The sequence below is a fragment of the Parasteatoda tepidariorum genome, chromosome 10 (assembly GCF_982258835.1).
Source record: "Parasteatoda tepidariorum strain Cologne lab strain chromosome 10, Ptep-v5.0, whole genome shotgun sequence".
Taxonomy (NCBI): domain Eukaryota; kingdom Metazoa; phylum Arthropoda; class Arachnida; order Araneae; family Theridiidae; genus Parasteatoda; species Parasteatoda tepidariorum.
The window spans coordinates 72,677,232-72,702,136 of NC_141764.1; the positions used below are offsets into that span (position 1 = coordinate 72,677,232).

Here is a 24,905-nt window from a genome sequence, read left to right on the forward strand (position 1 = left end):
TTAATTTTAATGATAGTGATTCCACATGATCTAAAACTTCTAACAGTTTGTAGAACATATGAAATGCTTGATTTCTACAAGGGAAGTCTGAACAAGACTGCAAAACTTTTAAGGGAAGTAGGGCACATAATAAAGTATAAGAATCGCCTATGAACTAATGACAGGAAATGTCATCGTACGCCGCCTGAGGCTCTTTCCTATTATGAACTGTTTCTTCGCGTGTCTTTGAAAAGGTACTTTTATTTTTCGAAATGATGTTAATTTCATGTTTTATATTAATTATTGTCGAAAATAGCATTTAAATTAGTTCATAATTAGATTTTTAATCCTAATTGAAAGGTTTGGCGAGCTTGCCAAGTTAGACTCCAAATCAGTAAAATATGATTAAAAATCTAATACTGAACCAGTTTAAATGCTATTTTCGACATTAATTGTAATTAAACACGAAATTAAAATAAATTAGATAAATAAAAGTACCTATTCGTAGACACACGAAGAAAAGTTTCATAATAAAATCAGGCCATTTTTTAGAATTAATTCTGAATATTAGGCATATTTTTCGATTAAATCATAAAAAGCTTCATATTTTTAAAACAAAATATATTTTAATTATAAATTTTATCTATAGAAAATTATCGGTTTTTACCATTTTTTGAATTTGCAGGTCCTGCAATTTTTACTATGACTCCTACAGCATACGTTCCTTTTTCTTTGTATGATACAAAATATCGACTGTAAATTCCATCACCAGATTTAACATCAGGATCTAAAAGTATTTTATTTTTTTAATACATTAATATACATATTAGAATAGTTTGTAACATTCCAATCTCTTCAAGATATTATCTCTTATGTTAAAGATATTCATACATTCTTTCATACGGCTTGTAAATACAATTACAAGATTCTTCATTTACCTAAAGATAATTTCATGGATATTTTTCTTAATGATTTATTATATTTCATTTTGTAATACAAATTTATTACGTTTATCATTTAATCCAAATTCTACAAACCAATTTAAATTAGTTAAGTAGTTTTTAAAAAATAAAAATTTAAGAAAAGTTTATTTTTCATAAGTACTCGTATTTTCTAAATTTTTTAGAACATGAAATAAGATGAAGTCAACGTCTTATTTATGTTACGAAACCTTACTTAAACTTTATATACATACGTTTAGGACATTACATTTAAAGCGTTTTTTTCGTTAAAACCGCAAGTAGGAGAAAAAGGCTTTCCTGAAAAAGCGTTTATCAATACGATACTTTTGTGTTATTTAGAAATTAAATTTTCTATCAAACTTGCAGCTTCTTTATAAGACAACATAAGCAAAAAAAATTCCATTAGTTAACTTTTTGAAGAAAAATTTTTTGGTGGAAAAATTATTAAACGTGGCCATTTAAAAAAATACTTTCGAATCGATTGACTTTCAAGCGCATATCTCAAATGAGATTATTACCCTATTTAAAATACTAGATATGAAATATTTTCGACCTCCAGGTCGAGGAAATATTCCAGTTTCTAGATACGTAAATTGCCTTTTGAGACCTTAAAAGTTAATAAGTTAAATAAGTACATTCGTATTAACAAATGTGGGCTGGTATAACAAAAGAAGTGCTCACAGAGCACTGATAATACTAAGTTCAAATCTTCGCGATGGTTGTTTAATTCGTTGACCACAGTACTAGATTACTCATGGAATAATTTACTCATGGATACGGAAATAATTACATAATAAATAATTAACCATTAACATTGTAAAATAATAATAATCCTTAACGGTTCACAATTGTTATTTATTTAAACTGAAAGATTGTTGTTTAGATAAAATGTTGTTGTATGACTGTTGTTTGAAGTAAAATACACGATACCTGTTAACGTACAAACCTATTTATTTATTTCTTGGCACCATAGTCCATGCTGAACTATGCCCTTTGTAACAGTTCAGCTCCTCATTTTTAATTTCTTATTTTCCAGCTCTTGAGGTCTCTCTCAACCTCACCATTTATTCCTCGGTTTTCTCCATTTTCTTTGACCTTAACGATATTTTTGTGCATTAAGTGTCATCCATTCTTTCTTGAACTCCAACGATTTGCTTTTTTCCAACTTTATATAAGTTATTTTCTTTTCTTTAAATAGAGTTTAGATTTCATGGCTGAGACATTTCATCTTGAATAGCATCACCCTCTCTGACTGGTCCAAAATGGCTTTCAAGATTTTACTCTCAATGATAAATAATTTTTTTTTATGTTTTTGAATCAAGATCCAAATCTCTGAACCATAGATAACCGTTGGTCTGAGCACAGGCTTATAAACCTCGAGTTTTGTTTTCCGTGTAATATACACAGCCTGTTAACGTGATATAAATGTGCCCCATTGTCTCACATCAAAGTTAGCCTGCCTTATATTTTTTAAAAGACGAATATCAAATTTTTCTGGTAACATATAAATTACTAATGGATGTTTTCATTTTTAACAAAAATCATACTTTTATAAGAACAAAACACACTTACGTTAATGATGATTAAATTATTTGTTTCGTAATGTTAAAGTAAAATTCTCACCACCATTCCCGTTGTCTAGGAGCTCAACTTCTGTAGGTATATTCATGCCAGGTCCAGTAATTTGAGCAATTACTCGTACAGTATTTTCTTGATACGATCCAGAGATCTCTGCATAAATTATTAAAACATTTTGGCCTGGTGTGATCTGAAATGAGTAATGTTTTGTAGCATCAGAAATGTTTGTGAAAAAGGAATAAAAGATGAGCGAGACTGATACGTTATTAATAGCTCAAGAATAGCTAGTTAGGAAATTTAATTTAAAAAAAAGAAAAGAAAAAAAGCAAAATTTTGTTTATTAGCAACAAAAAATTTTTTTTGTTAACACAATCGATTTCTAACTGGGCATCCCATAATCAATTTAAATAATAATTTAAAGAGATAATATCAGTATAATAATAATATCAGTTTAAATAATAAATTAAAAAAGACAGTGAGGCACATCATAAGGAGGGAGCACCCCGTAACAGGAAATATTCTCCTTCTTAACTGAATACTTGCAACTCGAGAAGAAAAATACGCTATTCGCCCACCCATGTGATTTAATTCACATGGCTGAGCTTGGTATATTGCAGCAATGGAATGCCTGCAAGTGACAAGTAAGGGTATCTCGATCCTGATTGGTTATTGAAACCTGACATTTGTTTACGCTGGCAACTGTTCTTCCCATTCTACTTCGAGTAAGAGAAGCCGTCCAAGTATCAATTTTCTTAAGTGACACATTCTATATTCCTTCACAAATATTCTTTTTCGAAGATTTTTTCACAAAGATTTCAATTCTTTCACTATATATTTCTTACTTAACACAAAGACAGAAACGAAACCATGTAGAACATAAACAAACTAGTTATGCATCGAAGTTCTCAGGTGCACGAAACAAAAATATATAACGGATACAATAAAATACATAAACATATAATAAATCTAAGTGAAATATAAGACGTAGACGAGAGAGTATTATATTTCAACTAATTTAAAATGCGAAAAACGACACAGTATTTAATAAACTTCACGTTAATTGACATTCCAACCTACGTGGAAGAACTTAGTTCAACTTTAACACGTCATTTTGCTTATAAACGATCAGCTGGCACTGATGTCATAGGTCACACGTGTGGATATTCGTGATTTTCTGCTTCTTGAAGTGCAAGTACTCGGTTTATTACCATGCTGATTTAATTTTCGGATCAAATACAGCTGTAAGCGACATCGCATGTGTCTGTCGAACTTGATTGGCTTCTAATTCATGGTATAAATGAGTGCCATGATTTACCCTCTATGGCGTCGCTTATATCCAATTGGGTCGCTTTCTAATTATGAATTGTTTTTTCCCAGGCCTTTGAACATATGCTTTTCTTTATCGAAATTACCTTAATTTTATGTTTTCTAAGAATTATTCAAAAATTACATTTAAATAGCTTCTTCAGTGTTAGTTGTTTTTATCGTAATTTAATAATTTGGAGACGAACTTAACAAGCTCACCAAATCATAAAAATTATGACAAAAAAGCTATTTTTTTTAACCTATTTGAATGCACTTTTCAACAATAAGTATTAAAAAACATAAAATTATCATAAAATTATGATATTTTACGTAAATAAAAGTATCAGTTCAAGAACATAATGTCTAATACTATATGCAAAGGAAAGCACGCTTAGCTGCGTACGAGGGCATTTACGGTCTCTGGTTATTATGGTTACTGTGCAAATTCCCTACCTACCTATAAAGCTTTCACCCCTGGGACATAATATAACAATCTTTTAGAAGCAGCATGTTTCTTTCAGAAATAAATGCAACATTAGTATTGTAACTGTTACAAAATTACCTACAATGGAAAATATTCGATATATTTACTTACAGTATATTGGTTTAACCATCCTTTCAAAGAAATGGCGTTTGTAGAAGACGAGAGTTTATAAAGGATTGCTGAAGCAGAACAAATTGGATTATTAACACCATCTTTGACTTCGAAATTGTACGTCCACGTTTTTGGCTTAAAATTGAAAATAAATAAGCAATAAATAATTAAAGAAGGAAGAAAATAAATAAATAAATAAAAAAAAATGTTACAAATGTTCTAATTTTGCTTCAAAAACAGATACCGAAAATTTATTACATAACTGATTTCTAGACTCTTTCTAGAATAGTTGGAAATACAATTTCGGAAGTAATTTTGTTGAGTAATATATTTGTATATTGAGTATGGTTAGCACAAATGAATTATCCGATTTTAAATATTTATTTTTTCGAAATTAATACACATTTTACAATAAGGAATACATGATATTGTTTAAAATTCTAAATTTTTTGTCTCATACGTACAATGTGTGATCCTTTTGTTACATGACAAACATATAATTTATAATCAAGTTTTTTTCCACACATTTTGCTGTCATAACTTGTATTAGCATCAAACACAAAGTTACAGTTGAAGTCACTGTGGCTGGCCTAGCCATGAGTTATTGAGGTGCCTGAGTTACAGACTCTTAATCCTCCTTCTGATCATTTAAAGCAAAGGGCATGACTCAAATGAAGTTTGGCATATCATGCAGTAGTGTAATTAAAAATAAGTTAGAAGTTTCTCCATAAAAATTTAAATTAATTGAAACAGTGAGTTAAATAAAAAAAAATAATGGTGAGTTCAGCTAAATGGCAATGGTATATTTAAAAGAGCTCCAATGTAAAAACAGAAGCATGAGAGAAATGAATAAGATAATGAAATATCCTTTTTTATATTTATATTAAAACATAATCGCTATGTAAAACATCCTGACTGTATTTTTTTTTAGTTGAAATTAATCAGAAGGTGGCCGAGAAGGATGGTATATCGATTGACCATAAGTTCTTATTGGCTATTATTTGGCTATAGACCTGGCTTGTAGGAGTCCATTATTTTGTATTACTTAAGGTTATAATAAGTGAAAAATATCCTATTTTACATTTAAATAATTTATAGTTATGTAATACAGCTAGGTAAAATCTTCCAATCAGCGCTCACTTGAAAACAATATTTTTTCAAATGTGCACTTATTTGCAATTACTATTTAGATTTAAGAAAAGCAGTTTCATAGATGGAATGTCTTTAATTTGCAAAATCAATTGTTGATAAATTTTTGAGTGTGAATTTTCAAATGACTTTTTTTTGGATTTTATATTTTGGTTAAGATAGATATAATTCCGATTGTCTAACAGATTTTTTTAAGCAACAATTAAACCGTTTTTTAAAATTAAAAATACCGAAATATATTTTTATTAGTAATTAGTAATATAGTTAAATAATTAGAAATATAGTTATTAGTGCGTCTTAAGAAATATATATGCGAGAGACATCGGTGTCCCATCAGCTTCAAAGGGAGAAACTTTGTAGCCATCAGGAAATGATTAAAATTTTTATTGTCATCACTAATGAAGCTGCAGTATTGATTTGTCTTCTCTAGTTTGTCTGAATTTAAGTTCAAGATTTTCTCTTGGCGATATCATGGACGGTCATAAACTGATTGAAGCTAGTATTGTAATCAGTCCCATATGATATTTGAGCACTCTAGTTACTTGGAAAGTTTTCGAAATTCTTGTGACCGATAAATTCCATTTGGCGATAGACAAATTTTGTTTATAGCGTTCAGGAAAAGATTCACACTAGCTTTGTTGTCAGATGCAAAGCTATAGTTGAGATTTCAGTGCTTTAATTCGTCAGAAAATGGTCACAATTGAGTGTCAAAATTTCACTCTCGCAAGTATAAAAATGTGGTTCACGTGCACAGAAGAATGACAAAAATAATCGTTTTTCGTTATTGAATGCAGTAAATATTTCGTCAATTTTAAATTTCTTTAGCTAAGAGAAAATCAATATTTATTTTTGTTCCATTTGTAGGATTCAAAACTTATATTTTTTATAAAAAAAAGTTTAATATCACTTTTAAAAAACTGAAGAGATCTTTTTAAATGAAGGTAAAACGAAATGAAAATTGATATCATAGTAATAAATGTTTTAAGTAAAACTAAGTATATGTAAAACTAAGTATTACAATTATTTTATGAAATATCAATTCTAAATATATTTTAAAAGAAAAACTAATTTTAAACACAACCATAATTTTTTTAAAAGTAATCTCGTCACCGAAGTCGACTTAAAAATAATTTCTATATAAGTTAGTTTACAAATGATAAAATAAACAAATACACTATTTTTCAATTATAAAGTTAGCATGTTGAGTCTTTATTATCCCCTTACTTCTCGCTCCCGTGAAAATGACGGGGTGAGGTTTCGCCCTTTATTTCTCGCTCCCGTGATATTCCCGGGCTGGAGTGTTCAGTAGTAACGAGCCAATAAGAATAAAGCTAATTCATTTCTTTTACCCGGAAAGCATTTTATTTCTCATTTTACACACCAGATGGCAGTCCCAGGATATTTTTATGGTAATTGTAGATAGTTAGTTTATTTTAAATTAGATGTCAGCACTAATCAAATACGTGTATAATATACGTGTATAAAAAAATAGGAACTTTTTATGACCATTTTCTTGAAAATTTACCGATCGTTAAGGGGTTAAATAGAATTTAATTAAAAAAAAAAAGGTGCAGATAGAGTGGTATTTTTTTTGGAAGGGGGAGGGGTTATAAATATGAAGCAGATTTAATTAGCTTAGTAACAAGTAAGGTTTAGCGAAGCATTTAGACATCACTAGTAAGGCGTAACTATTACAAATAAGTATAATATTACATATCTAGAGAACTTACCACCACCTCATCTGTTAAATCAGTAACAGTTCCACATTTAAAAGTAGCTATGTATTCTTCATCCCAAGAAGAACAGTTGGGCTCACGAGTTATTTGACCTCTGAGGTCACAATGCATAGTGTAAACTAACTTCCCCTTAGTAACAGATGGAGTAGAAAATGTATCTTTTATTAAAGAGACAGTTTTGTACGTCACTTCATGTACCTAAAATTTAAAAAGTAATGTTGCAAATTTTTTAAAAGTCATAAGAAAATATTATCACAGACTTACAATACATTTCATTATGCTTTCTAAGACAGAATGCAGAAAAATTGCTAGAAATCAATAACAATTTATGACGGTTTGGTATTGTGTTGAAACCGATAGTGAACTGTTTTTGTTCATAGTTTATTTTTAAAAAAAATGGCTTTAAAATGTTATAGTCATGATAAGAAATTGTGTTTGATCCATTTTGCTCTATTAGTTTCTTTCATCCAAAAATTTTTTTTCGTAATATTAATTTTCATAAGCAACATTGTTTAATTTTGATCGTAATTTGGTTTATCTTTCTATCTAAACCTGACAAATAAAAACGAGGATGGTTAGTTCATTAACGAACCTTTTACATTTTGTTTTTCGTTGAAACAAACCATTTACAAAATATTTCACCAAAACACGAACTTTTTTTAAAAAACATTTTCTTGTGAAAACAGATTTTTTTTTTTTATAAAATATTCTACCTTGAAAATGGACTCCTCATTTTATATTTTGTTTTAAAATCTGAAATGATATTTCAAAACTACTAGCAATCGACTTACATTGCTTTATTTGTGCTGAAATTCCAGTGATAACTACTCTTGTTATATTCACATTCTGGAAGTTATATAAGGTCACAGATTTACATAAGATAAGAATCTGCCATTTTTTAAAAAAGATATTACTCAAATTGGACATTACACTGTCCCACTATTTCTAGACGGAGTCACAAAATTTTATCAATTTCGATGTGTTTTGATGTTCGACTATTACTATTGGTCTGTCGTCTTAATCACGGTTCAATGAAGTTATAAACTCAAAATTTTACTTTTCATTATGTTACTGGTCAAGAGCGCAAGAAAATAAATCAGCTGTATAAAAAAAAAATTTAAAAACTCGCTCTGTTATGTAATTGACATCCACTCAAACTATTAGTTTTTACTTAAATTTTTGTAAGCTTAGAAAGATACAAACATGATATTTCAGAGAAATGCTTTTATTTCATTATAATTAATTGGTAAAGTATGTCCTTACCACTATAATTTTGTCATCTACTTCCAAAGGACTTTTGACCACAGCAGAGAGGATGACATTCAGTTGTTCAAATAATAAAACATTTGGTACCAATCTATCAGTAATCTCTGTGCGATAAGGTTTAGGCAATGAATGCAAAAACCCACCAGTCGATCGCACCGCATTTACTAAATCAGTGGGTACGACATCAGTTTCTGTATCTTCTAAAAAAATTAGATGAAGTTGAACTTTCGGATAATTTTGTATTGTTTTCACGAGCTCTGATATTTTTTGACCAATGAGCGCACTTTCCCAAGCGATGAGGATGACTATTGGAGAAGGATGTGTTCCAAACAGTGATGCCTGAGAAACAGAAGAAAATAAGATAAAATAAGATTTTATCCATAAAAGTATTTTTGAACTGAGTCTAACATTTTATTTATCACACTTAAAATTTGGAGGATTAAGAGTTTGAGAGTATGCATCTCCCTCATCATATGGTACCCGGTCTTGATTCGAAAATCAAAATTTGTTGCCTAAGTGAGACTTGATTCAAAAGATGGGATGTTCTCAAAATGTTATCAATGAATGGACTATTGATGGTTTTGGTACCCCAATCCATTAAAATAAATGAATAAAAAATATTAAATCATTCATGGGTCGCTTTCAAGAAAAGCGTCATTTTTTTGGTGTATTTTTTTCTCATTCAGTTTTCAAGAAGATAGAAAACAGTGTAGATGACAGGTGTGATTCACGAAAATTTGTTATTTATATATATATATATATATATATATATATATATATATATATATATATATATATATATATATATATATATATATATATATATATATATATATATATATATATATATATATATATATATATATATATATATATTCAAATTATCAACCAACAAATTAGATAAACATCAAAAGCTTTCGCTATCTTTCGAAAGTCTTCGCCAAACGCAAATCTAACGATTTATTTTTTTCCCACCGAAAACTATTTTTTACGGTAGTTTATTTCAGGCTTATATTATTTGGACCAGATTCTAATTAGATATACGATGCATCTACTGAAAATTACTGTATTCTGTTAAGAAAAATTCATTTTTACGTCATTTTGAGGATCGAGTTAAATATATCTTTCTTTCCAGTAGAAAAAATCATTTGACAAAACACAATTTTATTCACCAAATTTACGATTGCATTTTGCAAGGTGGCGAATGAATGCTTAGCGCAGCCCCTCTCTCTTTTTCTCTCTTATATATATATATATATATATATATATATATATATATATATATATATATATATATATATATATATATATATATATATAAGCTAAAAAATTCAGAGAATATGGAAAAAAATAAAAAATAATGACAAGAGAAGAAAATTATTAACAAAAATTTTTTTAAAGTATTTAAAAAAACATAATTTTTAATACCTTAAAAAAAAAAAATTATTAAAATTTGGAAAACAAAACTAAGAAAAGATATAATCTCTTCATCAGCTCACACGAACATATCCGCAAAAGGAGTGCTTTCTAATATTGTATTAATATAGCCAAAGCAAAATATATCAATACAACAGTGTGAGGAGCACTCAAAAAAATTTAAACGAAATTGGAACACATTAAGTAAAAAAATATATACGGAAAAACAAACAAATATATCAAGCAAAAAACTGAAAATAAAATGTAAAGACTTTAGAGAACAGTACACGAAAGGAAATCTACATAGTGAGGAACGAATTAAATGAACTTACCCGTACCGGAATCTTTCAAGAATGATTTATAATATTTTCGTAATAAGATTGCCAGATTACAATATATGAAAACAGAAGCATAAATAAAGTGATATCTTATGGCACGTTCTTACTGCAAAACTGAAGCTCGTTTAATTTGTTAGTTACCTTGGGTGGGCCCGAAAATGGATGCGCGCAAGGCAATAATATAATACAGGATAATTTAAAGTTTGTAATTAAAAAGTTTGATAATTAAAACAATTATTTAAAAAAAAAAAAAAAAAAAAACAGGATTTACTCGTTTTGAATTGATTTTTGGCAGGAGCCAAATTATTATTGCTGCTGAAATCCAAAAATTAGGCTCAAAGAGCAATGCCCTTAACACACGAAATTAGAAGACAAACTAAAAACGGAAACAAAAAGAAAACGAAAGTAAGCTAATAGTAGATAATATTAAGCGCTAAAGCTGCTTTAAATATGATCACTTTAACATAGCACAATAAAAACAAAACCGAACAAAAGCGGAAACAAAAAGAAAACGGAAGTAAGGTAATAGTAGATAATATCAAGCGCTAAAGCTGCTTTAAATATGATCACTATAACATAGCACTATAAAAACAAAGAGAAAAACGAAAATAATTAATAAGTTTTATTAACTGCGCATAAGCTGCAAGTATATAGAACTCATAAAATAAGCTAAAAAATTCAGAGAATATGAAAAAAAATAAAAAATAATGACAAGAGAAGAAAATTATTAACAAAAATTTTTTAAAAGTATTTAAAAAAACATAATTTTTAATACCTTAAAAAAAAAAAAAATTATTAAAATTTGGAAAACAAAACTAAGAAAAGATATAATCTCTTCATCAGCTCACACGATATATATATGATATAGATATAGACACGATATATTGTCATTATATATATATATATATATATATATATATATATATATATATATATATATATATATATATATATATATATATATATATATATATATATATATATATATATATATATATATATATATATATATATATATATATATATATATATATATATATATGATTGAAAATAGTCACATTCAATCTTTTTTTAAGCTATTCGATGATAACAAACTCGATCTTTCGCCCCCTGTAACATATTTCATCGCGTTTTTACATTTTCTCATACTTTTTACATCTTGAACTTACATTCAAAGCTCTTTGAATTCCACAAAGTAAGCATGCATTTGTCTTTTTTGTTGTCACTATATGCGTATCCAAAGTTCTAAGCAGTTCATCGTAATCTTCGATGTTTAGGGTAACTGATTCTGAAACATCAGACGAGTCTGAAAATGTCACAAGATTCAGTGCTGATTTTACTGGTACTAGATTCCTTATGAAACGGTAGAGAGAATATCGCAGTTCTTGAACAACCTACCGAAAAAAATAAAATAATACACAAAATAAAACATATATTATGGATGTTACTATTAAAAGTCGTAGTTTAAAAGTGGAAAAATTATAAATGTGATAAAAAAAACTAAATAATATCAATGCATTAGTCAATAAGTTAATTATTATAAAACAGTGAAAATCATTTACGAATGTAATTTTTTCAGACATAAAATAATTCTTGGTGTCATTCCAAGTTTCAGCTTAGAAATATATTTTCATATATTTAAAACTGGTAGTTACGATCATAACATATTATGTTACAATCGCAAACACCTAATTTTAACTAATGATTGATTTTAACTATGTAAAATAATTTATCTAAATTGTATTAATTTTATTTAAAATAAATTAGTTAAATAAGCAAGAAATATATCTGAGGTATTGATTTTTTCTCATAAATTAGTACAGATTAAAAAAAATCTAATATATTTTGGTATACATAATGTTTTATTTAAAAAAATAAACATAGGCTTAAACTGACAATTCTTGCATGCAGGGTTTATATTATCAAAAAATGCATTTACTTGCCTTTATTAGAGTATGAAAATTTGCCTAGTTATATTGAGTCAAATCCATTTTGCTGACTTGCTAATTTTTTCATTGAAATGTTTTACACAGAAATATCGACAAACATATATCTTAAACATTCATAAAATCTAGAAAATGTAAAAATTATTTGGCTGTGGTAAAAATCTAATCACTATTAAAAGAAACGTTAATAGTATAAAAATTGTTAGAATCCTAACAAAACAAGCAATAAAAATATACTTTCATTTATATTAAATCATCATTATACGTAGAACTTTCAAGTTGATACAAGGTATGCGATGCAAAAGTTATCTTTATACCAGTTAACCAGTGTGACAACTAACCCCAGTATTACCTACATATATTCATTAATAAGATATACTCTTTTTTATCTGATAAAATTTTAAAGTTTAATAAACTTTTCCTCTTACCAACGTAATATCTGATGATGCACTGTTTTGAACCGCAAATGTTAACTGAATATTTTCTTCTTTATAACACTTGAAAGTTGGACTTGGTGGAACAGTAAAATTACCAGGTAAATTTCTAAAAATATAAAACGTGCATCAGATCCTTTGTCTTGTGATTAACCTTTTGCTTATGGCTGGTACAATGAGTGGACAAAAATGACATGGCTTCATCATGCTAAGCATGGTAGGCAAAAGATTGATAATAAAAAATGCATTTTAAAATCAATTCTGAACAATGCAGAAGCAAATTTAGTTTTATAAATTTAATTCCAATTATTAAATTTTATTTTTAGTTCAATTACCTATTAAAATTTATTTTTAGTTCAATTATTAAACTTTATTTTTAGTTCAATTAACAAAATTTATTTTTAGTTTAATTATTAAAATTCATTTTTAATTCAATTAAAAAAATTTATTTTTAGTTCAATTATTAAAATTCACTTTTAATTCAATTAAAAAAATTTATTTCTAGTTCAATTATTAAAATTTATTTTTAGTTCAATTTATAAAAATTATTTTTAATTCAATTATTAAAATTCATTTTTAGTTCAATTTATAAAATTTATTTTTAGTTCAATTATCAAAATTTATTTTTAGTTCAATTATTAAAATTTATTTTTAGTTCAATTAACAAAAATTATTTTTAGTTCAACTATTAAAATTTATTTTTAGTTCAATTATCAAAATTTATTTTTCATTCAATTACTAAAATTTAATTTTAGAAAAACAATTGAACAAGTGAAAGTAAATAACTCAATCCACTTCATATAATTCAATCAATTGTGCTTAATATTTAAATTTTCGACTGCTTTCACTTGAAGTATTTGTTTGCACATACTAATTACCCTCATTATATAACTTTATTTTATGCAACCTTATTTTATACAACTAGAGTTTAGGAAATCTAAACTTACAAAGATGCTCTATAAATTATTTTTTTTAATCGTCGTGATTTTAAAATTCCATTTTAAGAGTTTACGAGGATGAAGTCACAATGAAACCTGAGAAGTAGACTACTCGTATATGTTGACCACCTGTCTAGGATGACCTCTAATATAAAAACCGAATTTATCCTACTAGTAAAAAATATTAAGGGCTTTTCTAACAAACAGTTCGTAAGCACATGCAACAAAATAAATTTTAAAAATGCTGAAATTAATATGATGTTAAGTTTCTATGTTCTCGTATGTTAAAATTTTTTTTTCATTATAAATACATGACGTGCATCATAAAATCGGCATACTTTTTAAACTTATCACTGTAATATTTAATTTATGTAAGAAATTGAAATTCATTTTGGTAGTTAATATAATTTCTATTTGATAAATAAAATTCACGTTAAAGAAGTTTAATTACATTTATATGTATTTTAATTGATGTAATAAATGAAAAATATGAATAGCATAATCCAAAAAATGATAAAAATAAAACAGCGAAACATTATTTTCTGTAAGCGACCAATAAAACTGACCAATAAAGCAGCGAACAACAAGTATTCAACTTGCACTGGCTCTATTGTATTAAAAAGTTTCATTTTGTTTGGCATTATTAGCCAAATTTATGTCCAAATTATTATTGTTCTCCAATTTTAAAAAGTCGTACAACTATTCGATCGATTTACCGCAATCGTCTTTTATTTTAAATTACATATATCAATAATGAAGAAATTTTTCTCCTTAAAACTCAGAATTTTTCGATATTATTAAATAAAATAATTAAAAATAATGAATAATTATTAAAATAAGTTTTTACGAGAAATAATCTTCGGATAAATGAATATCAAAATGGCCTGCAAAATTTTTTGGATGTGCTTTAAAAGTTCTCAAGTTGTAGTGAAACACGCAAAAAGTGCGATTGACATTGAGAGTTCAAATTCTGAATTGTGACCACCCCGTATTTTGAGAATCAGAAATAATTTGTCAAAAAAAGTATGTTTATTAAAGAAAAGTATTTTTTTTTTGTTCATAATTTCGTAGTTTAAAATACATATTTGCGCTAATAAATATTTGCGGTAATTTCTCAAACCATTGAGCGATATTCCGATCATTAGACCAAAAGTTATTCAAGTGTTCGCTTTTTTATTTTGTACACTGTATATTTCCATAAATGTAGGTTATTTAAAAACATATTAAATGTAATGCACATGATATTATTGAATCAGTCCTTGGAATTGATGGTCGCACCTTGTATTAGTTTGGTAACTAAATTCATGCCTTTTTTTTTTTTAATTTTAACATTACTCGTGTTTTTGGTATAATGGTTTAGATGGTGAAAGCTTAGTTCTACTGAAATCTATGTTCTTTCTTTGAAATTTTTTTTTATCTATGCTAATTTTAGGATTAATGTCATTTTCTATGTTAATTTTTTGATCGATGTTAATTTTCTGATTACTAAAATGGAATATCAAGTTAAGAAAAATGATAATTTTCGAAACCTTCATTTTGCCTTAAAGTTAGTTTAGACCCAGGAAGCTGCTTGTGAAATTTATGCTGTATATGGAAAGGGTGTCGTAGATGAAAAAAAAAAACAACTCGTGATTGGCACGCAAAGTTTGAAAAGTAAAATTTTAACCACAAATATGCAATTCGTTCTTACCGTCCACTAAACAGTTGCCGAAGTTCGCCAACAGCGCCTGAACTATCTGGGTAGAAAAATTCGCGCCGAAAGGCAAGGAGATTGGCAGAAAAAAATTAATGCTCATGCACTTCAAATTTTTAGAACAAATTTAAAAAAAAAAATGGCTGGAACTAAATTGAAAACCCAATATAAAAAGCCTCTGACATAAGAACTTTTGGTGAAAAATAAAATTTGACGATTGAAAATTATCGAGTATGTGTTTTGATCATAAATTTTGTGCTGTTTACTTCAGACTAAGAAATGTTATTTACAGAGTGTTTATACGAAAAATAATGCGACGTTTTAATTTTTCGTTCATGATAAGCTATTTGATTTTATTTACTTTCCATGCTTGAAATCATTTGAGTTCTCTATAACAGACCAAACTGTTTTTCCTTCACATAAATTATTGTGGAGTGTTGGCATCACTGGATTATGAGGAAAGCTCTCACTTCCATTGCAAAAGTGGCGTGCCTAAAATTTCAAAATACAATATTTTAATGGGTTTATGCAGCAATAAAACATAAATTATGAAACATACGCAACTTTAAAAAAATCTCAATAAACAGAATATTAAATATTTTAAAGTTAATAGTTAAGAAATCTATATAATTAATTAAAATATTGAAAAATGTTGATAAAAAGTTGCTAATTGGCACTAAAAATAGTGTTTTTGCAATCACTTTGTAAATTTGATGCTTGTCAAAACAGCTTTTCAGTTATTTGTAATTTTGGATTGATGCTTATACTTTACTTAGATAATTTCTAAACATGGTTACAATTCAGTAAAATTATGACATGCTTTGCAACTAAAAACAATATTTACCCCTGTATTGTTTATTTTGAACATTAGTGATGACTTTAAGTCTTCTTTAGGAACAAATTCATCTGGTAGTTTACAGCTCGATAACCCATCATCTTCAGATATTGTCACGCTTAAAAAATAAAGAAATAAAACATTTCAATGAGTATTAAATGCAAACATTTAACAAATTAATGTAAATCAATTTAGCACTTTCCCGTCTGACTAATTTTCACAGCAATCAAATAATAATCGACAATTCAGGCTATCGAGAGACCATGAAAATAGTCAAACTAATTTGGCGAAAAAAATGTGTTTAATTGTGATTTTTTATTTACTTCTAGAAATCAATAGAAGCATTATTTTATTTTATTTTATAACCACTATTGAACAATCGACCCAAGTTTGAGTTTACGGCTACCAATGTTCAACTCCGTAGCCTTGAAATTTTGAACCTAATCCATAAGACAAGGGAATTCTTGGATCAAGTATTGGGAGAGATATTGATCGAACCAACCTACATTTGCGTCATATGTAGAGGAAAACCATGAAAACCTTCCATGATTAGCCTGAAGGCAAGGGGACTCTAACCCATGATCCGTCTACTACTGAGGATATTTTACGTCAGCACTGTGGTCGGTGCAAGCCGGGCGCGGAATTCGTATCGACCGATCCATCGCTGGGATTCGAACCCGGTTCACCTCATTGACAGGCAAACACTCTATTCCCTACCACGGCTCTAATAAGCATTATTGAAAAGAAGCAACAAAAAAAAACTCTTTTGAAATCCAGTGATTCACTACTGAATGAGGCGGGACTAGAAACATAAAAAAACTCTTGATTGCTGAGGGAAACGGAGAGTTGAAAGGCGAATTGTTTCATTATGCAATCAAAATTGTTAAGTGCTTTTTACCACTTCTTCGTCAAGAGTGAATCGACAGAATTCGATAGGATTCTTGTTTGTCCCTTGCTTAAATACAAATTAGCGACCCTAATGTACAAATTTTTTAACTTCTTTTCTAACAAGGAATCAAAATATGTATTAAAGGCGGTTATTACGTAACACCTTGTTTTTCCTTTAAGTCTTTGATTATTCTAGAAAAGTATTTTAATTGGAGATAATTAATAATTGCCGATAATAATAATCATTTTTAGAATTGATGCGTTATTTCTCCTAAAATCATGTATAATTTTACAAAATGCTTTACCTTGCTTCGATCTTTGCATTATAACAACCCACTGGCGACCAAATTTTATTTGGTGATAGATAACAGGCATCCTTTTTAAGAGGAGTTTCTTCAAATACACCATATCTGTAGGTAGACCACTCTTGTACAAACTGTATAGCTAGATCTGTAGATAGAAATTATTTGAATTACGCTGAAAGTTTGAAGCAATGAAAATGTTGTGAAATGATGGATTACAGCAATATATGTAACGGAGCAGAGTATTTTTTTATGAAATACAATTTGTAAAGAAAAGTAATTATAATAATATTAAATAAGTAAATATACTCGTAATAACATCCTGTAACTATTACTTTCGGTTATGGTTTTATGAATGGCTCAAAAGGTAACTTTCATTGTGATTGTCTTAAAAGATACTAACTTCACTAAATAATGGAATATGTTTAAAAAGAAAAAAAAAAGCAGTAACACTGTTTAACTATTATTCACGCGATATTCATCTTATGAAAATCTGAAGAAGAGCTTCTTACTTCGAATATCTCAGAAGAGGCTTGTTTTATAGAATGATTCTGTTCCGAATACAATTATTGTAAAATTACTAAACACGTTTCCGAGCATTTAAAAAAAAAGTTGTTTTTAATAATCGTAACAACCCACACGCGGAGGCTTTTACATCACAAAATGAAAGACATTTTAAAATTTGGGTAACTTCGGAAGATTTTATTTGTATTAATATACTGACGGAAAAAAAATCCAACTTCAAAGATTTGTAATTTTGACCTCGTAATTTTATTATATAGCAAAATTTTATATATAACAAAACTATTGTATTTTTTTGAAAAAAAGTATACAATAGAATTTTGCTGGTTAAGAAGCTAATCATAAGTATAATGCCGAAAGTATCAGATAAATACTAAAAATATAGATTATATTATCTTTTTAATCCTTAAAATAACGTTATCTCTACTTGTTTTGTTACTTGACAAAACAAGTAAAAATTTACTATATAACCTCCTGAGAATCAGAATCCAATATATAAGACAACATTTCAGACAATTTTATCACTTAAAAAATAGTTAAAAATAATTGTGTTTATGTTTACAAAGTGTTTTTTTTAATGTAAAAATTACATTGGTCTCAACCCTCGTTCATCAGAGGCTTTAATTACAATGTAAAATTTTAAAGAAAACGTAAGAAATATGATTCCAAATATCTTTTTCTGTAATTTTTTGGCTTATAAATATTTTTGTGGCGAAATATGCTATAAAAATATCCCACAACATGCAAAAAATATTAAAAATTCACTATTTTTTATGTAAAAATTAATAACAAAAACTTAAATAAGTTTAAATAATTGAATTTTGTTTAAAATGTTCTCGCATTTATGATATTGTTTTCTTAAGATTACAATTTCTGCTGTTATTTCAAACTCAGATCGCAGGAGCTTAAATGTCAATTTTCATTTTGAAACGGAAATTTTTTTTACCTTCAGTGTTTCCATCTGTCCAATTCAGTGGCATGTAAATGATATCTCCTTCTTGACCACATCCTTTGCTATTTTGAGCTTGCAAAGCCCCAGGTAAGTCTGATATGAAGATATTTACTTTTTTTGGAGGTTCTTCTGCACGATCTGAGCAAAATCCTCCCACCCACTGAGGTGGAAGGATTATTATAAATTCTTTAAAATAGGCTCTCTTTTTTGATGCTTGGTATAAGAATTCTGATGATTTTCGCAAAACTTGCTAAAAATGGAAGAAAAAAAATTATTTCCTACTGGAATGTACTTATAGGATGTAATTGGGTACTTGATATTCAAGAAGAAGAAGAAGACGATCACTGAAATACAGACATCTGACCAATGACTTCACAGCTAGCTGGTTGTTTCAAACCAAGATCGCGTGTTAGTATTCTGGATATTCCTAGCTAAGGTCTAACTCAGTATCTCAACATAAATTAGAATGTAAACTAACGTGAAGTTAATTAAATACAGCGTCGTATCGCATATCGAATTCGTTAAAATATAATTCTTTCTTGTCTATGTCTTTTATTTAAATTTTATTTATTATTTGTTTATGTATTTTATTGTAACCGTGATTATTTTTATTTTGTTAAATGTGATTATTTTTATTAGACTGCACAGCCAGCTGGTTGTTTCAAACCAAGATCGCCTGTTAGTATTCTGGCTATATCTAGCTAAGTTCTAGCTCAGTTTCTCCTTATAAGTTAGAATGTAAACTAACGTGAAGTTAATTAAATATAGCGCCGTATCTCATATCGAATTCGTTGAAATATGATTTTTTCTTATCTACGCGTTTTATTTAAATTTTAATTATGATTTGTTTATGTATTTTATTGTAACCGTGATTACTTTTCTTTTGTTTATTTCGCAACTTCGTTGCGTAATTTGTTTGCTTATGTTCTACGTCGTTTCGTACTCGTCTTTGCGTTAGGTACGAAATAAACCGAGTTCATCTTTGTGAAAGAATATAGAATGTGTCATTAAAGAGAATTCATATGTGACTGTTTAAGCTTACTCGAAATAGAATGGAAAGGATAGTTGCTAGAATAAACAAATGCCACGTTTCAACAGCCAATCAGAATCGGTACGCATATTGGCGTCACTTGCAAGCATCTAATAGTATAGTTTATTGAAAAATACACAAAAAACTTTATTTTGTGTTGATTGATAAAACAGAAAAAATATAATAAAGACAATTTCGTTACAAAGTCAAAATTTTAAATTTTAAATGTTCAAAATTTTAAGAATACGATAATTTTTAATTATTGCAATAATTTGTGCATTTTTTGAAAAATTAATTCCCCAAGAATTATCAAGAATTTGCAATTTTGCTTTAAACTGCCACATGTAGATGAAAGGAGACATTTGTTAAGGGAAAAGGTTGATGAAAGGAGACTATAGATACTATGGAACGGGATAGCCTGGTAGGCAACGAGATGGGCTCACGTTTGTGAGAACGGGAGATCGACTGACGACTCCCAGTGTAGTAAATGGTGACTGGTGCTAGTTAAATATGTCAGGTCACAAAGTCCTCCATGTTCCCATAAAATATTAAACCTCTGGGGATATTGGATCTGAGATTGATCGTTCAAAATTACGATCTGTGAATGAATGAAGGGATGTATGAATGAGTCCGCCCTATAAACGGGTGTGATGCACGGGTGTGACAGAAGTCAAATTTTTGGCAATAGATGGCGCCACATAAAAAGAAGAACAATCGCACCTCCAAATGCCAAAATGGCCAACGACAACAAAAACCAGATACTACAAGCATAAGAGAACTGCATCTATATATATATATATATATATATATATTTATATATATATATATATATATATATATATATATATATATATATATATATATATATATATATATATATATATATATATATATATATATATATATATATATATATATATATATATATATAAATTATTTTATATGGATAGATTAGATTTTGATGGAGGAAAGTTTCGCTTTCTTTTTTTTCGCTGCATTCATTAAGCTTGGTTGAAGCGCACTATATTGTGAAATTATGTAAAATGCATCGGGTTCTATGTTACGTAATACGTCTGTATACTTAACGTATTTAAAAAAAAAAATGGTTAGTAATATTAAATATTGAAAAAAAAAATAAAAAAAAACAAAACCCCTTCCTGAAAGTTTTTTGAAACTGAAAGAGTGTGGTTGTTCTTAAAATGGTTGCATAGTAGTATTTTTGCTGTTGTATTTGGTAGAAAAATTTCTGAATGTAAATAACTTATAGCAACTTAAGCTAATTATTAATTTTCTACCTGACAAAAGCAAAAAAAAAAAAAAAAAAAAATACTTTTACGTCTGAAGTGAAAAAAATAGAAATAATACAATTTTATCAAACGTGATGTGTGTTGCCATAAATAAAATTAAAGTAATAATATTTGCACTTAATTTATGACAAATGTATGTAAAGAAAATAATTCATGTGTAAAAATAATTAAATTAAATGCCCTTGAAACAAACTCTGGGCATAAATAGGTTAATACACTAAGATGAGGGTTAAAAAGTTTAATCAAACGTAAATTATATATCTATATACTTTATTTATGATATTATATGATTTTAAGTAAGTAAGAACCTTTTGGAATGATAAATCTTTTGCTTAGAAATGAAGTTTTATTATAAAATCAAGCTTGATATTATAAAAGAATTTTATTTAATGGCATTTTTTCAATTATCTAATTTCTAGTCAGTCATTAATTAGGAAAAAGAAGACTAAAATGATTATTTACCCATTATCAAAGCATAAATAAATTCTATATTTTTATAATATTAAATTTTTCAAAATTTAAACTGTTCTTGTAAGACCAAAAAGAACTTTTATTAGTTTATTGTTTAAATATAAATTGTCGATTAAAGGATGATTTGTGAATATTAAGAAGATGGTAGATCTCTTCTGTTTAGTTTTGTGGCTTAGAAAGGGTTTGTATAATTATAGGGGAAAAAAAACCACGAGAAAATCGTCTAGATTAAAAAGAGGAATTTGTTTATTTCTTGGATAAAAATAAAACACATAGATTTTATTCACATAGATTTTTTCGTAACTAATTATTCTACAATAATATAGAGTACATGGCAGTATGGATAAAATATATAACCTTTTAGAAAAGTCAGAGAAATTTTTGAAACCCTTGCAAGACCTGAAAAATTCGTAATTTTTGAAAACAATGGGGAGGGGTAATTTACAAGTTGGAGGAATTTTATATTCCTGAGGAAAAGATAGAATGTTTCTTAAAACAGTTTAAAATTTTAATTTCTCTTGAAGCAAAAAAAGCATTTATATCTATCTCTTGAGCAATAAACTTGTGTTTTATGTGTAATAAAGAGAATACGACATCAAGTTAAAACTATTATTTTCAGTATGTAAAAATTTAGCAAAAAAGAGCATTCATGTCTCAGATGTTACTAAACGTACATCATGAAAATTAGTAAATAATTACGAGAAAAACTTTTTAAATAGGAATAAAAAGAAATGAAATACTAGTCTACTTCTTTCACATGACTTCACTTTTTAATTGCCTATAATTTTCTTAATTTATTTTATACCAGATATATAATTAATTTTTCAAATGTAAATCTTCAATTTACAGTTTACGCGTTTCTTTTTTAGAGAAAGTCAAAAAGAAAGTACAATATTGTTTAAGCATGTGCTCTTAATGGTAAGTTTATCTTAATGTGATCGTAATCTTAAGTTAATATTTTTCCTATCTAAGATATCTTATCCTTCCGGGTAAAAAAAGAATTTCTTTGAAATACTGTATGTATTAAGTCAAAATGTATTCTGTATGAGAACAAATTAAGTCAAAATTATTTCTTCAATATATACGCATTTTGTAAGAAAAAGTATTTATGCATTAGATGTTAGTAAACGTAGATCACAAAAAATTTTAAATAATTACTAGTAATTATTTACAATTACTAGCAATGTAAATTGTAAATAATTACTTTTTAAATGCATGTAAAAACAAAATAAGTACTAGTCTACTTCTTTCACGTGATTTCACTTTACTATTCCTCACAATTTTCATAATTTATTTAAATATTTAATTATTTTTTAAATTTATTTCATAGCAAATATGTTATTAATTTTTCAAATATAAATATTTAATTTACAGTTTAAAATTTTCCTTTAAAGAGAAAGTAAAAAAGAAGGTACGATATTGTTTAAGCATTTTCTCTTAATGTTAAGTTAATATATACGACTAAAACTACGAAAATTTTACTAAATTATTGCAAAAAAGTTATTTTGGTTTTTATTTTTAGTATTCAAGTTTTTAAAACGTGGATTATCAGAAAAGTTTTATAAAGGGTTTCATCAGACGCTATTAAGACAGTAATTTGCAAATTGAGTAAAACCAATTTTAAGTTAAAAATTGTATGAAATTATGCAAAGTTTTATTGCATTTTAAAGTTAGAAAACTCTTTTTAATAAACACATTTACAAAAGTGGCAATGAAAATAATTTACCTTAAATTTTTCGAACTTGAATGAGGGTTCTTTAATGTGCTCAGAAAATGAAATTGCCACTCCCGTATAAGCGTTTTCTTCAATTAGTATACACCACACATTAGTAATGAAACATAAATATAGTACATTGAAAAATAATTTATAAAAGTACATCTTTTAGAAGCACAATTTCAACCAAATCCAAAAGTTTTAAAAAGAACATTTCGAAACATTTTAAATTATTATAAAAAAAACTCTCTTAGTTTATTGTGTTTTAAAAAGTAATTAGATGTTTTTTTCTAACTGAAAATCTGTGTATACATTTCAGGGATATGTGTAATAAAAAAAATGATAATAAAGTTTGTTGCCATGGCAACTGATATGAAATATCTGCTCAATGATAAAATAAGATTAACAGGTTAGCTAAAATAAAAATGAAGACATATATTATTCTTTTTTATATCTCCTTTTTTCTTTTTATCAAGTTTTATTGGGGTTGTTGATATCGTAAATATTTATTTATTCCTGTACAGTAGAGTCCCGATTATCCGAGCCCCGGTTATCCGAGTTTCCGCTTTAACCGAGCTATCAAATATTTCAAGGATTTTTTTGTTCTAGTTTATTTTTAAAAAACCGCTGAAAAATAAATCTGAATTTTATCTTCCAAACACTCAGAAAAACAAAATCCAACAACTTGGTCTGATGAAATTATCGTTATTATCATCAATAATGATAATGAATCTAGCGAAGATGATGAAGACAGTGATTATTAAAATCAACATATAAAAATCTCTCATACAGATGGACTAAAGGCTATCGAATGTACTATTGAATATATAGAACAACAAAAAGAGGCGACACCAGCCTTCCTGTTATCCCTAAAAAAGGCGAAGCATTACTACAGAAAAGCGCAAAAGTTACGTAGAACGAAAAACGATTAAGGACCTTTTTTAAGTAAAAACTATTTAATTCTCGTAAAGTATGCTTTTTAAATGTTTTTAAGTAAGCTTTTTAATTATAATATGAATTGTGTGCGGCATACTCGTATACATTTTGTATTTTTTAAATCTTTTACATTTATACCTTCTCTTTTTCTTTCCGTTTTTATACTCTTCGCTTTAACCGAGTTTTTCAGTTATCCGAGTTTGTTGCGGTCCCCATTAACTCGGATAATCGGGACTCTACTGTATTTTGTAAGATGTATAGTCCTTTACTTTTTTTTAGATTAGAAATGAACTCTTAGAATTTATTCAAAGGCCTCAGGGTAAATTTAGCTCAACCTATACTCAGTTTACGGCTTATGGGTAAAAAGTGACCTACCGAGATTGCTTAAGTCACCTTTACTGCTCTTCTTGAAAATTTTTCTTTTTCTCTTCTTGACAAATAAAATTGGCAATAAATAAAATTTTCGTCAGATTCTTTAATTATTATATTTTAAAATGTTTTTTGAATTTGATGCGTAATTTTAACTGCAATAGTTACGAAAATAGTTATGATATGAAATATAGTGTGATATTTTTTTTTACCATATCTGATGCATTCTGAAAGCTTAAATAAA

General features: G+C 27.5%; 1 protein-coding gene across 4 annotated transcripts in view; it reads right to left on the bottom strand.

Moving 5' to 3' along the window:
- Positions 1–23,681, bottom strand: part of LOC107447079 (calcium-activated chloride channel regulator 2) — a 35,499-nt gene extending 11,818 nt beyond the window's left edge. For all 4 annotated transcript variants that reach the window (XM_043052277.3, XM_087152989.1, XM_043052275.3 and 1 more), the window contains exons 1-12: positions 23,369–23,681; positions 18,829–19,084; positions 17,364–17,508; positions 16,180–16,288; positions 15,697–15,827; positions 12,699–12,813; positions 11,494–11,718; positions 8,568–8,909; positions 7,299–7,502; positions 4,420–4,554; positions 2,565–2,709; positions 647–766 (exon numbers count right to left, since the gene is read on the bottom strand). In XM_043052277.3, the coding sequence (XP_042908211.2) occupies positions 647–766; positions 2,565–2,709; positions 4,420–4,554; positions 7,299–7,502; positions 8,568–8,909; positions 11,494–11,718; positions 12,699–12,813; positions 15,697–15,827; positions 16,180–16,288; positions 17,364–17,508; positions 18,829–19,084; positions 23,369–23,521 (2,080 nt within the window). In that variant the 5' untranslated portion in view covers positions 23,522–23,681. The remainder of the gene's footprint in view (positions 1–646; positions 767–2,564; positions 2,710–4,419; positions 4,555–7,298; positions 7,503–8,567; positions 8,910–11,493; positions 11,719–12,698; positions 12,814–15,696; positions 15,828–16,179; positions 16,289–17,363; positions 17,509–18,828; positions 19,085–23,368) is intronic.
- Between the last annotated feature and the right edge of the window lie 1,224 nt (positions 23,682–24,905).